This window comes from Rattus rattus, chromosome 4, assembly GCF_011064425.1.
Source record: "Rattus rattus isolate New Zealand chromosome 4, Rrattus_CSIRO_v1, whole genome shotgun sequence".
Taxonomy (NCBI): domain Eukaryota; kingdom Metazoa; phylum Chordata; class Mammalia; order Rodentia; family Muridae; genus Rattus; species Rattus rattus.
This window is the reverse complement of record NC_046157.1, coordinates 5298169-5312073: the sequence shown is the minus strand read 5'-3', so window position 1 is coordinate 5312073 and position 13905 is coordinate 5298169. Positions and strand designations below refer to the sequence as shown.

Sequence of the window (13905 nt, the reverse complement as noted above, 5' to 3'; positions counted from 1 at the left end):
CAATTCCAGATTCTTCATACTTCTCTACCCATCCAACTTTGTTTTCTCTCTGTCAAAGAAACAAAATAAATAAAAACTATAAGAAACACACACAACCCCCCCTTCCAAAATAACCACACACATACAAAAAGAAAATAAAAGCAAATAAGCAAAAGAGAAATAAGACAAAAAAAAAAAAAAAAAGCCCAAAAAAGCAAAATGAGACATGAGACAAAAAGTCTACAAAAATATCAATGGATTTGTTTTGTGTCACTGTAAGGCTGGAAGTGGGTCTTAACTACCGGGAGACCCCCAAAGTGAGACACGAGAATGGAGTTCGATGCAAAAGCAAGAGATTTATTTTTCTGGCAACCCTCGTGGCGAGTGAATAGAAGGTGACCGAGGATGGCTATAACAAGCAGTTTTTATACTTTTTAGGACTACAGGTTAAATCAGCAAGGTTACAGTTTAAACTTATTGGTGAGCATATTGACCTTTGAGTCTATTGGCTAGCAAGCATATGACATGCATTAGAACTCAATCTGGGACCAGAGGGTCAGGAGGCTATCAGTCAGTACCTTCTGTGGTTTTTCAAGAATGTTCTTGCTCCTCCCAAGAGCTGTGGGTGGAGAATGGAACTTGGCCTAGCCTTGACCCCAGGCGGGAAGCTGGTACTTCAGGTCTTGACCTGAGGTGGTGGGTGTAAGACTGCCAAAAGCCCCTAAGGGTCCTTCAGGGCCCTGCCTGAGGTGTGGTTAATAATACTCAGTGAAATTCCACTGGAGAAAATGTGTTTTCCCTTTGCCAACAGGTATCAATTGCAAATAGCTTTCTTGGTTAGGGGTGGGGCTTACGTCCACTCCCCTGTCTCAGTACTGAGACCCTACCTGGCTTGAACCTCTGCAGGCCTGTGTGTGCTATCATAGTCTCTGTGAGTTCATACGTGCCCCAGTCCTGTTGTGTCTGGAAGACACACCTTCTTAGAGTCATCCATCACCTCCTCTTCCACATAGAAGCTGGATTGATAAAGATATTCCACTAAGGACTGGGTACTCCAAAGTTTCTCACTCTGAACATTGTCCACTTGTGGGTTTCTGTGTTTCTTATCTTTTGCAAGAGGAAGCTTCTCTGGTGAAGGCTGACTAAGATACTATGTCTATAGCAGTGTGTCATTAGGAGAAGATAACAGCATTAGGATTTCCCATAATCCCATGACCTATATAGTCTCATGTTCTTGGCCGTTTTAGTAGTGTCGGGAACACTTTCTATCACATGGGGTGGGCCTTAAATCCAATCAGAAAGTGGTTGGTTACTCCCACGACACTCGTGCCACTAATATACCAGCATATCTTGTAGGCAGACCACTGTTGTAGGTCAAAGGGGTTGTGGCTTGGAAATAGAATGATCATCTTTCTCCTTCAGTAGCATGTATTGCACTTCTAGGACCACAGCGCGAGTTGGGAGGGGTAAAGCTTTTAGTTAGGCACCAGTTTAATGTGTCCATGTCCAGTGACATAAGTAAGTGGTGTCTTCAGTAACAGGGCCTTATCATCGGGTTGTGGAGAGTAACCAATAGCCTTGGCAAAAGTCTGTGATGGTCGGGGGTTCTCTATGGGGCTCCTGTGGGTAGCAACAGGATGTAACTCGTTCCTGGCACTGGAGGTTTGGCTTGGCAGTAGACGATGTCTGGTTAGGGCATTGTCGGCCGCATTATTTGGCCACTCCATGTAGATTTCTTCATATACGTTTTAGGAAGCTACGACCTTTATTGGTTGTTCCTCTCCATGGTTCCTCCCTATCCTCTCTGTAGATTGTTGTCCATTTGCAGGCGAGGGCTGGCACAACTTAAGACAAGGCCTGTGATTGGGCAGTGAAAAAGTAAGGTGGGGACAGAGTTTTGAAGGGAGCAGAGAGGGGGAGGAGAAGAGGAGAACCAAGATGGAGGCAGAGAAGGACGACCCAGATCCGTGTGGCCTTAAATGGCCACAGGTAGTTATGATTATTTTTTAAGGGATGGATTTTTATAGGTCAGCTTATCTTATCCAGGTGGGCGGTTTGTATCATTATCGATTGGTGGCGAGTTTATTGTGTGGAGGTTTTGTGGAGTGCAAATTTACTGAGATAAATCTGGTTGCTAAATTACAAGCTTATTGAGTCTCGATTTTAATGGGTTGCTGGAGGTTGATACTATAACCATTAGAGGGGGGAAAGGTGGGGATGAGAACAGAGTTCGGTGGCAGAGAGCCAGGAGGGCATCCGACGCTGGAACCGGAGAATAGCTAGAGGTAGCATGGCGTGGTGCCCTAGAACCGGCCGCCGCTGAGATGAATGTACTCCACTAATGCCGATGATGCCAGTTAGTGAGGGTTTGTGGATATTTTTAATATTTACCGCAACAGGCCATCCCCTTCCTATTTACTGTTCCTATCCTAGTTTCCCCCTTGCTTCTCCATAACAACGTATTCTATTTTCCTTTCCTTAGGATATCCTCCTCCCGCCTCTTAGTTCCTTAGTACTAGGCACCTGACCTCTGTGGTTATTTAAAGATATTTGTAAACTAGTATACACACATAAGAGAAAACATACATATTTATCTTTTTGCCTCTCAGGACGATTTTTTTTTCTAGCTCTACCTATTTATCATCTGCAAATGTTATCATTTCATTTTTCTTAATAGCCGGATAATTATTGTGCAGCTGTACCACATTTCATTATTCATTCATCTACTGTAGCACCTAGGCTGTTTCTAATTTCTGACTGTTGCGAACAGAGCAGCAATAAACATGGCTGAGAAAGTGTCTCTGGAACAGGATGTAGGTAGATGTGTTCTCCGCTTCCTGGAAATTGCCGTAGCGATTCCATACTGGCTGCCCACGTTTGTGCTCCCAGCACCAAGCGTTCTTCCCCCACATCCTTGCCGGTTCGAGCTATCATTTATTGATCTCAGCCATTTGACTGCTGTATGTTGAACTTTCAAGATAGTTTTGATTTCTATTTCCCTGATGGCTAAGGGTGTTGGGTATTTCTTTAAGTGTTTCTCAGACATTTGCACTTCATCTTTTGAGAACTACCCTGGGTTATTTGTTATCTTGATGTCTACAAGATGCTTGTTTTGTTTTTCAGCTATTTATAAATTTTTGATATACCTCTATCAGATGTATAATTGGTTTATTTATCTTTAGTCTTAATGTCTGCACTATTGGTGTTCAGAAAGTCTTCTGTGCTAATGTGTTCAGGACTATCCCCCATTTTCTCTTCTATCCAATAAAGAGTGTCAGGTTTTATGATGAGGTCCTTGATGTGGAGTTGAGTTTTGAGCAGGGCGACCAATATGGTTCTATTTGTATCCTTCTGCATGTAGCCGTCTAATTTGACCAATGCCAGTGTTTGAAGATTGTCTTTTCTCCAGTGTGCACTTTTTCTTCTTTGAAAAAAAAAATAACCAGGTGTCCACAGGTATGTATACCTTATGGCTGAGTGTTCAGTTAGATTCCATCGAATAACGTGTCTGTTTTTATGCCAATACCATGTTGTTTTCATTACTATACCACTGTGGTACAACTTGAAATCCGGGATGGTGATTTCCAGCAGGTATTTCATTATTTAGGATTGTTTTAGCTGAAAATTGCTCTTTTGATTTCTGTGAAGGATTGTGTTGTAATTTTTTATGGGGATTGCATTGAATTTGCAGATTGCTTGTAATAGGATGACCATTTAAAACATGAATTAATTTATTTATATTTTCTTTTTTTTTAAAAGATTTATTTATTATATATGAGCACACTGTCGCTGTCTTCAGACACACCAGAAGAGGGCATCAGATCTCATTACAGATGGTTGTGAGCCACCATGTGGTTGCTAGGAATTGAACGCAAGACCTCTGGAAGAGCAGCCAGTGTTCTTAACCACTGAGGCATCTCTCCAGCCCGAGATCTAATTTTTTTGATGTAGACATTCGGTTCATTCTATGAAGTTGGCTCTTAGAACCACCTTCATTGTCCCATAGATTTCGGACACCTATGTTTGTGCTTCCGTTTTCGTTCGATTCTCATTCAATTCTAAAACGTTTTTTTAAAATTTCCTTCTCGATTTCTGTCTTGATCTATTTTTCACTCAGTTGAGTTCTTTAGTTTCATGAATTTGTATACTTTCTGTTTTTTTTTTTCCCATATCCATGATGATCGGCTAGGATGCAGGGTGCCGTTTCAATTTTCTTTTATCTGTGGGGACTGCTTTGTGCTCAAGTATGTGTTCAAGAAAGTTTCACGATCTGCTGAGAAGAAGATAATTCTTTCGTGGTCGGGTGAAATGTTTTGTAGGTATTTGCTGGGTCCGTTTGGTTTATGACCTTATTTAGCTCCAGCATTTCCCTGTTTATTTAGCTCTTGTCTGGGTGGCCTGTTTATTGTTGAGAGCGGAGTACTGAAGCCGCCCACGATCAGAGTGTGAGCATTTGCAGTGATCAGAAGCTCAAGCCAACCAAGTGGCTCACTGTCTCTTCCTGTGGCCTGTGGATGGAGATGAAGAGCTCTCAGCCATCTCTCTAGTACCATATCTGCCTGCATTCCACCATGCTTCCCACCGTGATGATAACTGACTAAACCTCTGAGACTGTAAGCCAGTCCCAGTTAGCTGTTTTCCTTTATAAGAATTGTCATGGTCATGGCGTCTCTTCACAATAATAGAAACCCTGATTGAGACAAAAGTTGGTCCCAGGGACTGAAGTATTGATAGGCCTGACCATGCTTTTACTTAGAGGGATGCGGACCCTGAGATTTTGGATTAGAAAAGTAGCGGAATAATTTAAGCGGAATTTAATTGGCCATGATAGCGGGAGCATGGAAGACAGTGGGATTGAAGGGGATTTGAACTGTAGGGACCTGGCTCAAGAGGGTTCAGAGAAGAGGAATTTCGGTACTCGGCCTGGACTGTTCTTGTTATATTTTGGCAAAGAATGTGGCTGCTTTCTAAGCATGCCCTTGTCCAAAAAAAAAAAAAAAAAAAAATCTGCCTGAAGCTGAACGGACGAGTTTTGGATTAAATGGCATCGGCAGAAGAGATTTCAGAATAGCACAGTACTTACTCCGTGGTGTGGTTATCAGTGTTCACTCCCATGAGGACCTATAATGGAAAGGAGGGGGCCGGGCAAGGAGAAATACAAACTGTAAAAGTGTAAACGTATCATCTATTTTCCTGATATAACTGTCCTCTCCTAGGCTTACTGCTTCCAGCCGCTGCTAACTTAGGCCCAGTCCTGGAAGCTTCGAACCTCTATATAATTTTATCTAGGATCTTTACAGCCTCTGGAACTTGCTGCTGCATAAGCTCACCACTTTTTAGTTCTTTCTGATCTCTGGTCGCCGATCGAATTCAGCTGTTCTGTCTCAAACTCCCCCTCCAAGCTGATTGATCTGATCTGGTTTCTTTCCTGGCCTCTGACTGAATTATTTTGCTCGGCCTCACGTTACCTTTGGCAATTCTTATCTTCTGGTTCCTCACTCTCTGGCTCTTGCTGTCTTTACCTGTGTCTAGCTTGTTCTTTCCGCAACTGTCTCTACAACTTTCCTGGTAAAACTGCTCCCGTTAGAAGACCCCAGAGTGGCCTCACCTCAGGAACGCCACCCACAGAGCACAGATTGACAGAAGTGACCGCTGCAATAGCACGAGGGTGTAACGTTTTTTATTCCACGTACGTGGGGTTGCTCATCCACGCAGGGAGAGGCAACCTCGAACCCAAAAAGCTCACAACTTTTATTCGTTACAGAGGGCAGGCTTCAGCAACAGGGTTAGTTGGCCTTTTCTCATTGGTGGTGCACAGGACAAAGGAGCTGGTCAGGTATTGGCTGGCCTGCTCAAGGGGGTTGTTCTTGGCTCAGTTGGTCCCTTTCCTCATCCAGCCCTACACCTGGCCTTGGAGAATCACTGGGAAAGGGCTAAGTTGGCACGTCCTTTAGAGGGGGGGGGACTGGGTGGTCGCGCAGGGTCAGGATGACATCTTGCAGTTGTTCTCGGAATTTACCACAGGGAGGGAGGGGCGGGGGGGTCTTTCGGAGAACAGGTTTTTTTTTTTTTTTTGTCTTAATTAGCTTAGTCAGAATCTTGATCACCAAGACTTATTTCATATCACTGGGCATCCTGACCACCAGATGTATTTCTCAAAACCTTGGTTTTACACCTTTGTTTCTCACAGCTATGGAACTTTATTTCTTCATTCCCTCTCTTCTTTCTCAACACTGCCTCTTTTAAGTAGCCTCTCGTTTTCTGTTTTTTTTTTTTTGTCCTAAGTTATTTATTGCATATGCATTTTACAGATATTACGTGTATTAGCGGTAACGGTGGAGCTGAAGAATATTGCGCCTTCTCCAGGCCGCAGGGCGAGATCCACCAATAGTGTGGTGGAACTTGTGGCCCTCTCCAAGGCCTCGGCTTTTGCGGCCAGCAGATGTCAGCCCACGCATCTCCCTGTGCTTGTGGACTGGTTTGGTGATCCACTGGGTGTCAGGATTTCTTCCCATAGCTTTATGGAATGGATCAATGAGGATAACCTCAAAAAATTTATATGTGGAATCTTCACCAACCCAGTAGGAATTCAGGACCCTCAAAGCCCCACAATGGCGCCCAGCTCTCTCCTCAGCAACAGAATGAAGGCTTCGGGCAAATTTCAGCTGCTTAACCCCATGGTGGACAGGCTTGCCGTAAGTTGCACCCTTAGGAACTGGGCGCTTGCGACCACCGCGGCGGACACGAATCCTGTAAATGACATAACCCTGCTTAGCCTTGTATCCCAGCCTTCGCGCTTTATCAGGCCGGGTGGGGCGGGGAGCCCTGTGCAGCGCAGAGAGCTGGCGGTATTGCCAGCTGCGGACCCTTAGAAGAAAGCGCATCACGTCGGACTGCTCCTTCCTCCACAGCTCCTGGATGGATTTGTATGCACCCATCTTGGCTCACCTGATGGCTGCCACTAGAGGAAAGGACCTCTGTTCTTGTTTTAAAAGTCATTTATTCATTTAGTTTTTATTTTTAAGATTTATTACATATAGAGTTCTGCCTAGGTGTACACTTGTACACCAGAAGAGGACGTCAGATCCCATGATAGATGGTTGTGAGCCACCATGTGGTTGCTGGGAATTGAACTCAGGACCTCTGGAAGAACAGTCAGTGCTCTTAACCACTGAGCCATCTCTCCGGCCCGTTTCTCTCTGTTCTTAAGAGAGTTGAGCATATCCTGTTCTGTCAAATATTTCTCTGATTCATCACTTTATCTGCCACTCAATTAGACATCGCTTTCAAACAAGGGTGCTTCCTTTTTCAAACTAATTTTACCTTCATCGTTTGGGATTAAAAGTGTATACCAAAGGCATGTCTGTGTTCCCACCAGAAGGATTAAAGGTGTGCACTAAGGCTGAGCTACACCACTATCAGAAAAAGGTTTTCTGGTAAACCACACAATCTCAGGGTTCACAGTACGCTCAAATATCCTGTGACAAAGAGGGACTAGGAAGTAGAAAAGAGCTAGATCCTGTGTTCATGGAGATAAGGAGATTAGAGAAAAGCCTGGTTAAATAGAACCAAGGGAGTGGTGACTTCAGGGCAAGATACCATCCAGCTAAGCTTCAGACTTGTAAAGTGGAATTTTAAAAAAGCTTACAGCAGATGTGGTGGCACACACCTTTAATCCCAGCACTCAGAAGGCAGTGGCTGGCAGATCTCTGAGTTCAAGGCCAGCTTGGCCTAAGGATCCAGTTTCAGGACAGCCAAACTTAGGCAGTGAAGGAAACCATCAAAAGCAGAAAGCTGGTGAAGGTGTAATTGAGCAAAGGAGCCATGTTCCAATCTCAGCAAGCAACAGAACTTGGCACTTTCAAGACACACGGTTCTGGCTTTAGCGTCAAGGATGGGAGAAAGGGTTATGGAATCTCCATCTGTGACTAAGGAAAGCTGCTGAGGCCAGCCATATGTCAAGAGTTTCCCTGCATGGAGGCCTAGAGAGGCCATTATGTGAAACTGTGAAGGTACAGACTGGATTGCCTTGGCAACCCCAAGAGGTTAGAGATGCCAGAGTCCTAGGATATCTGCCAAGGAGAACTGCTAACAGAAAGTGGAACTAGTCCAAGAGAAGGAAGTGTGTTGTAGTCAACAAAGCTGAAGGAGTTGGGAGATCTGAGGAGTGCTTTGACATCAGTCGTGGAGACGCAGAGTTTGGAGTTTATACAGCCGGTTTTTGGTCTGGTGTTTCCTCGATAATCCTACTTTCCTTCCTTTTAGAATGCATATGTGTGTGTGTGTGTGTGTGTGTGTGTGTGTGTATGTATGTATGCTGTGACATTCTATGTTGGAAGTATGTGACTGCTTTTTCAGTTTGATTTTATAGGGGTTACAGTTGAGAGATTGTCCTGAGCCTTTGGACTTTTAAACAACCCTGAGATTATTATAGACTGTGGGGGCTTTTTAAAGTTGGACAAAATGCATTTTGCATTATGATATTGCTATAAGTCTTTGGGAGCCAGGTATAGGAATATGGTAGTTTGAATAAAAATGGCCCCATAGGCCCATAGGGAGTGGTACCGTTAGGAGATGGTACCTTGTAGGAGTAGGTATGGTTTTCTGGAGGACGTATGTCACTGGGAGTGAGCTTTGAAGTCTCAGAAGCTCAAGCTAGGCCTAGTGACTCACTGTCTCTTTCTGCTACCTGCTGATCCAGATGTAGAACTCTCAGCAACTTCTCCAGCACCATGTTTGTCTGCCATGACGATAATGGGCTCTGAACTGTAAGCCAGCAGCAATGCCATGTTTCTTTTGTAAGAGTTACTGTGGTCATGCCATCTCTTCACAGCAATAAAAAGGCTAAGACAAGGTCAATGTGTGATTTTAGCTGTAGTGGTGTTTGTCCTACGAACTTGTGTGCCCTTGTGTTTGGAGCTTAGATGTTTAGGATTGCGATATTCTTGTCGTAGATTTTTCTATCTTTTTACCCAGAGGTGATTTCTATCCTTGATGGGTAGGTATGTTTCTTCAATTCAATAGATAGATCAATCCTGTTTCTGAGTCCAGTCTGCTAGTCTGTTTCTTTTTATTGGGCGATTGAGATCACTGATATTGAGTTATCAATGAGCAGCATTTGCTGATTCCCCTTATTACGTTGTGAGCTCCCCTCCCCTACTTTGACTGACTGTCCTGGAATCATTTAGAACTGTGTCTTCTTGGATGTGTTTAAGCTCTCTGGACTGACGTTTTCCTCCTAGTATCTTCTCTAGAGGTGGACTGTAAGAAAGATACTGTTGACTTACAGGTGATTCTGCTAGGCTCCTCCCAGGGACCTAACAATAGCTTACAGCATCAACTGCTGCCATTACCTGTCACCGCCAGGTGTGGCAAATAAAAGGACTACTTGCCACCCTGATTGGCCCTCTCTTTTTCCCATGTGTTTCCATCTGGACTCTCTCCCCCTTTCTGTCCCTGCTTCTCTGCCCTGTGACTCTGTTCCCATCTGTCTGCAGATTCTCCAGGTCCTCATTCTCCCTTCCCTCAAGTAAACCCTTCATTACCAGATCTGTTGCATGGTGCGATTTCCCAGGGAGCACCATGGCATGGGCCCACCAGGTACCCCTCCCCCTGCTGTATTATATTTCATAACAGACACTGCTTAAATTTAGTCTATGGTGGAATGCTCTCTTTTGCTGTCTGTTACACTTGAGCTTCTGAGACTTCAAAGGCCATTCCTAGTCTTACTGGATACAGTTGTCTGGACTGGCATCTGTGGTCTTAGAGTTTGTAGAATATCTGTGTTCAGGCCTGCCTGCCTGTCTGTCTGTCTGTCTGTCTTTCTTTCTTTCTTTCTTTCTTTCTTTCTTTCTTCCTTCCTTCCTTCCTTCCTTCCTTCCTTTCTTTCTTTCTCTCTTTCTCTCTTTCTTTCTTTCTATGACACTTTATTCAGTCATTTTTTCTTTACAACGGAAACTCTGGGAATTCAAAGCTAACATCCTCACCTGTGAGCTTCTTGTACACACCAGGAAAAGTTTCGACCTTGTGCTCCACGTTGTTCTGCTGTGCTTTGTCTAAACAAACTTTCATAAGCCGGCTGCTGTCCAGTTTCACTCGGATCCTCTTACCCACAATTTCACTTGGGAAGACCAAATCCTCGAGGATGGCGTCGCGCACTGCGGTCAGGGTGTGGCTGCTGGGGCGCTTTTGCTTATTTTTCCTACCGCTTTTCCGGGTTGGCTTGGGCAGAATCCTCCTCTGAGCAGTGAAGACTACATGCTTCCCATTGAACTTTTTCTCCAATTCACGAGCTAGCCGGACTTGGATTTTCTGGAAAGATTTCAGCTGAGGAACTGGTACAAAAATTATGATGGCGTTCCGACCACCAGCGACTTCGATTTCCTTTGCCGCGGTGATGTTAAGTTCCCGCAGCTGCGCCTTCAGATCCGGGTTCATCAGCTGCTCGAGCAGCGCCTGAGAGATGCCAGACTCGAACTCGTCCGGCTCCTCGCCATTGCTTCACCATCTTGGCGCTCGAGCTGAACATGGCTTCGTCCTTATGGAGTGCTGGCTTAGAAAGAATTGTTCAGGCCTTTCTTGCTTTTAGAGTTTCCCTTGAGGGCTCAGGTATAATTCTGATAAGTCTGCCTTTATGTGTTACTTGGTCTTTTTTCTTTGCAACTTTTAATATTTTTTCTTTCCTCTGTACATTTAGTATTTTGATTATTATGTGATGTTCTATATGGTTCCCTTACCTTAATGGGCACTTTCGGGGTTGGGGATTTGGCTCAGTGGTAGAGCGCTTACCTAGGAAGCGCAAGGTCCTGGGTTCGGTCCCCAGCCCCAGGGGGGGGGGGAAGGGCACTTTCTTCCTTAGATTGGGAAATTTTTTCTTCTATGATTTTGTTAAAAATATTTTCTGTGCCTCCTACCATTGTTTTTTCTCTCTATTATTAGTAGATTTGGTCTTTTCATATTGTCCCAGTCTTCATGGATGTTTTGTTTCTGATTTTTTTTTTTTTTAAGGATTTAACACTTTGACTACCATGTTTTCAATGCCTGACATTCTTATTTCTTTCTTTCTTTCTTTTTTTTTTATTCTTTTTTTTCGGAGCTGGGGACCGAACCCAGGGCCTTGCGCTTCCTAGGCAAGCGCTCTACCACTGAGCTAAATCCCCAACCCCGACATTCTTATTTCTATGAGCTTGCTGAGTTCTGTTGCAGGGAGTTCATGATAGTGTTCTGCTCTTCCTAGTATGCCTTGTATGCCTCAGGTAGGTAAGGAGTTGGGCTGAAACTAAGGGGAAATCATCGTATTGATCAGCTTTGTGCTGAAATCAGTAGCAAAATCAGCCCAGGAAATCTGAGCAAGACTTTGGAAGGCAGCAAATCCAGTGATTTACTAGTGAACAGCAAAGTTCCTTGTGGTTTTTGTAAGCTGTTGAAGTTTTCTCAAACACTATGTTATAAAGTTTGTTTCCTACCTTTAGTTATTATCTATCTCTTTCCAGAAACTTTCAAGCAGATTTTCTCTTTCCAGCCACCCCCTTCTAATTCATTCTCCACCAATCGACATCCTTCATGCAGTTTTTATGCACGATAGAAGTCATGATAGCAGCTATTTTTCACACTTTTCTCTTGTCAGTAAGGTCACACGCTACCATTAACTGGTGATGTCAGGCCATGTTGCTGCTAAGGTATGTGTCGCTGTCGTACCTTCTGCCACAAGTGAAATTGGTAAAATGGGTCATTCTTCTATTAACTCACTTATACTTTCCAAAGTTCATGCAATTTAATTACCTTTTGCTTATAGAGAGGGAGAAGAGGCAGACCTGGAATGTGAAGGGGACTTTGTAGAGAGAGCTACAGTGGTTCTCAGCCTCTGGGTCATGACCCCCCCAGAGAGGTCACATATCAGATATCCTGCATATTAGATATTTATGTTACAATTCATAACTGTAGCAAAAATTACAGTTACTAAGTAGCAATGATCATTTTATGATTGAGGGCAGTGTGATGGTTTGTATATGCTTGGGCCAGGGAGTGGCACTTATTAGGAGGTGTGGCCTTGCTGGAATAGATGAGGGCATAAGACCCTCACCCTAGCTTCCTGGAAGTGAATCTTCCACTAACAGCCTTTCAGATGAAGATGTTAAACTCTCAGCTCCTCCTGCATTATGCCTGCCTGGAAGCTGCCTTGATGATGATGGACTGAACCTCTGAACCTGTAAGCCAGCCCCTTGGTCATGGTGTCTGATCACAGCAGTAAAACCCAAACTAAGATGGGGGGCAGGTATTACCACAGCATGAGGAACTGTATTAAAGGGTTGCAGCATTAGCAAGGTTGAGAACTACTGTTTTAGAAGTTAATAGATTTGAGGGAAATATAAATTTTGTCATTAATCAAAATAATTAAATAACACAATTCTTGATCATCTTGGCAAGAAAAACATCTGAGATAATGAATTGGGAAATATTTGGAACAGAGTAATAAACATGGTAGTGTTTATAATCTGAGTCGCAGATTTACAGAATTTATGAAGGAGCAGGGTCTCCAGTTGTTAGAAGAAAACAGCAGTACACACAGGCAGTTCATGGAGTAGGAGGAAATACGTCTGGCCATGAACCTCAGAAGGGATTAGGATCAAAACTATCTGAGGAGTTCTTTTAATTCAATAGCAGGAAGTCCCAAGTAGTCCAATTTGTAAAACAAGTTTCAAATATGATACACAAATGATGAAACACGCATGGAAGCCACACCGGGACATCGCCTGAGACACATCTGGATGCTTATTATGAGAAAGAAGGAAACAGAAAGGAAAGAAGGAGAAAGACAACTGAGACACATCTGGATGCTTATTATGAGAAAGAAGGAAACAGAAAGGAAAGAAGGAGAAAGACAAGTGTTTGGGAAAATGTGAAGAAATGAAGCACCCGTTCACGGGGGAAACAACTGTGACTCAGGAAAACGGTACAGCAATTCTTCAAAATTGTAAAAATACAATGACTCAGCAGTTCCTCCCCTCTAGGAGAGACACACATTCCAAAAGGAAGTCAAGAGTCTAGGAGAGACACACATTCCAGAAGGAAGTCAAGACTCTAGGAGAGACACACACTCATCGCAGTATTAGTCATGGTAGCCTATGGAAACAAAATCACCGTCCATCAAAAGACAGTGGATAAAAATGGCCACACGCCTGCCACAGCATTGCTAGTCCTTTATAAAGGAAATCTTTGAAAATATGGGATTTTCCCCCTGAGACAGTTTCTCGTTCAATGCTGTCTCCATACTCATACAACTGTGGAGAATCTTGAATTTCTGATCCGTCTGCTTCCTGAGCTCTGGGATGACAGGTGTCTATCCCTAAGCACAACTTCTGTGATGCTTTGGATTGACCAGGCCCCAAGCAAGCACTCTACTTAAGACAGGTCTCCAGCACTCAGGAGGCAGAGGCAGGAGGATCTCTGTGAGTTTGAGGCCAATCTGGTCTACAGAGGGAGTTCCAGGGTAGCCAGGGCTACATGGAGAAACTGTGACTCTAGCCCCTCCCCCCAACCGAAACCAAAACCCAAAAACAAACAAAGGAAACCAACATTCCCCACTCCCAGTTCCCTAGTCATGTTCCTGGGCAACATGGTACTTAAATGTAGACCAGGCTAGACATAAACTCACAAGAGATTATCTTCTTCCTGCCTCTGTCTCCTGAGTGGGATTAAAGTTGTGCACCATCTCGCTGACATGGATGGTCTTTTTGAGACAGTTTTCTGCCCCATTTTCTTCAAGCATGGACTTTTAAAAACTTATTTTAGTGTCAGACTCCCTGTTTCGAGGAAAATCGTGGGTAGTAGAACCTTCAGGTTCTGACAGTAGCTTTGGTAAGCAAGCCAGGAGCCGGAAACGAAGCCCCAAGGTGCCAACGAGTCTCTTCGTTTTCCCTGGGAGCA

The 13905-nt window shown here is 44.0% G+C and overlaps 1 protein-coding gene and 1 pseudogene across 1 annotated transcript; both read right to left on the bottom strand.

Moving 5' to 3' along the window:
* Window positions 1-6302: 6302 nt before the first annotated feature.
* Window positions 6303-6917, bottom strand: LOC116897802 (60S ribosomal protein L15-like). Its single transcript, XM_032899219.1, has one exon. It carries the CDS (start codon window positions 6915-6917, stop codon window positions 6303-6305), a length of 615 nt encoding a protein of 204 aa, XP_032755110.1.
* A 3007-nt stretch (window positions 6918-9924) lies between these two features.
* LOC116897801 lies at window positions 9925-10507 on the bottom strand (annotated as a pseudogene).
* Between the last annotated feature and the right edge of the window lie 3398 nt (window positions 10508-13905).

Bases quoted from the DNA above. Each gene is read 5' to 3' on its own strand.
- LOC116897802 (XM_032899219.1), bottom strand. From the start codon at position 6,917: ATGGGTGCATACAAATCCATCCAGGAGCTGTGGAGGAAGGAGCAGTCC.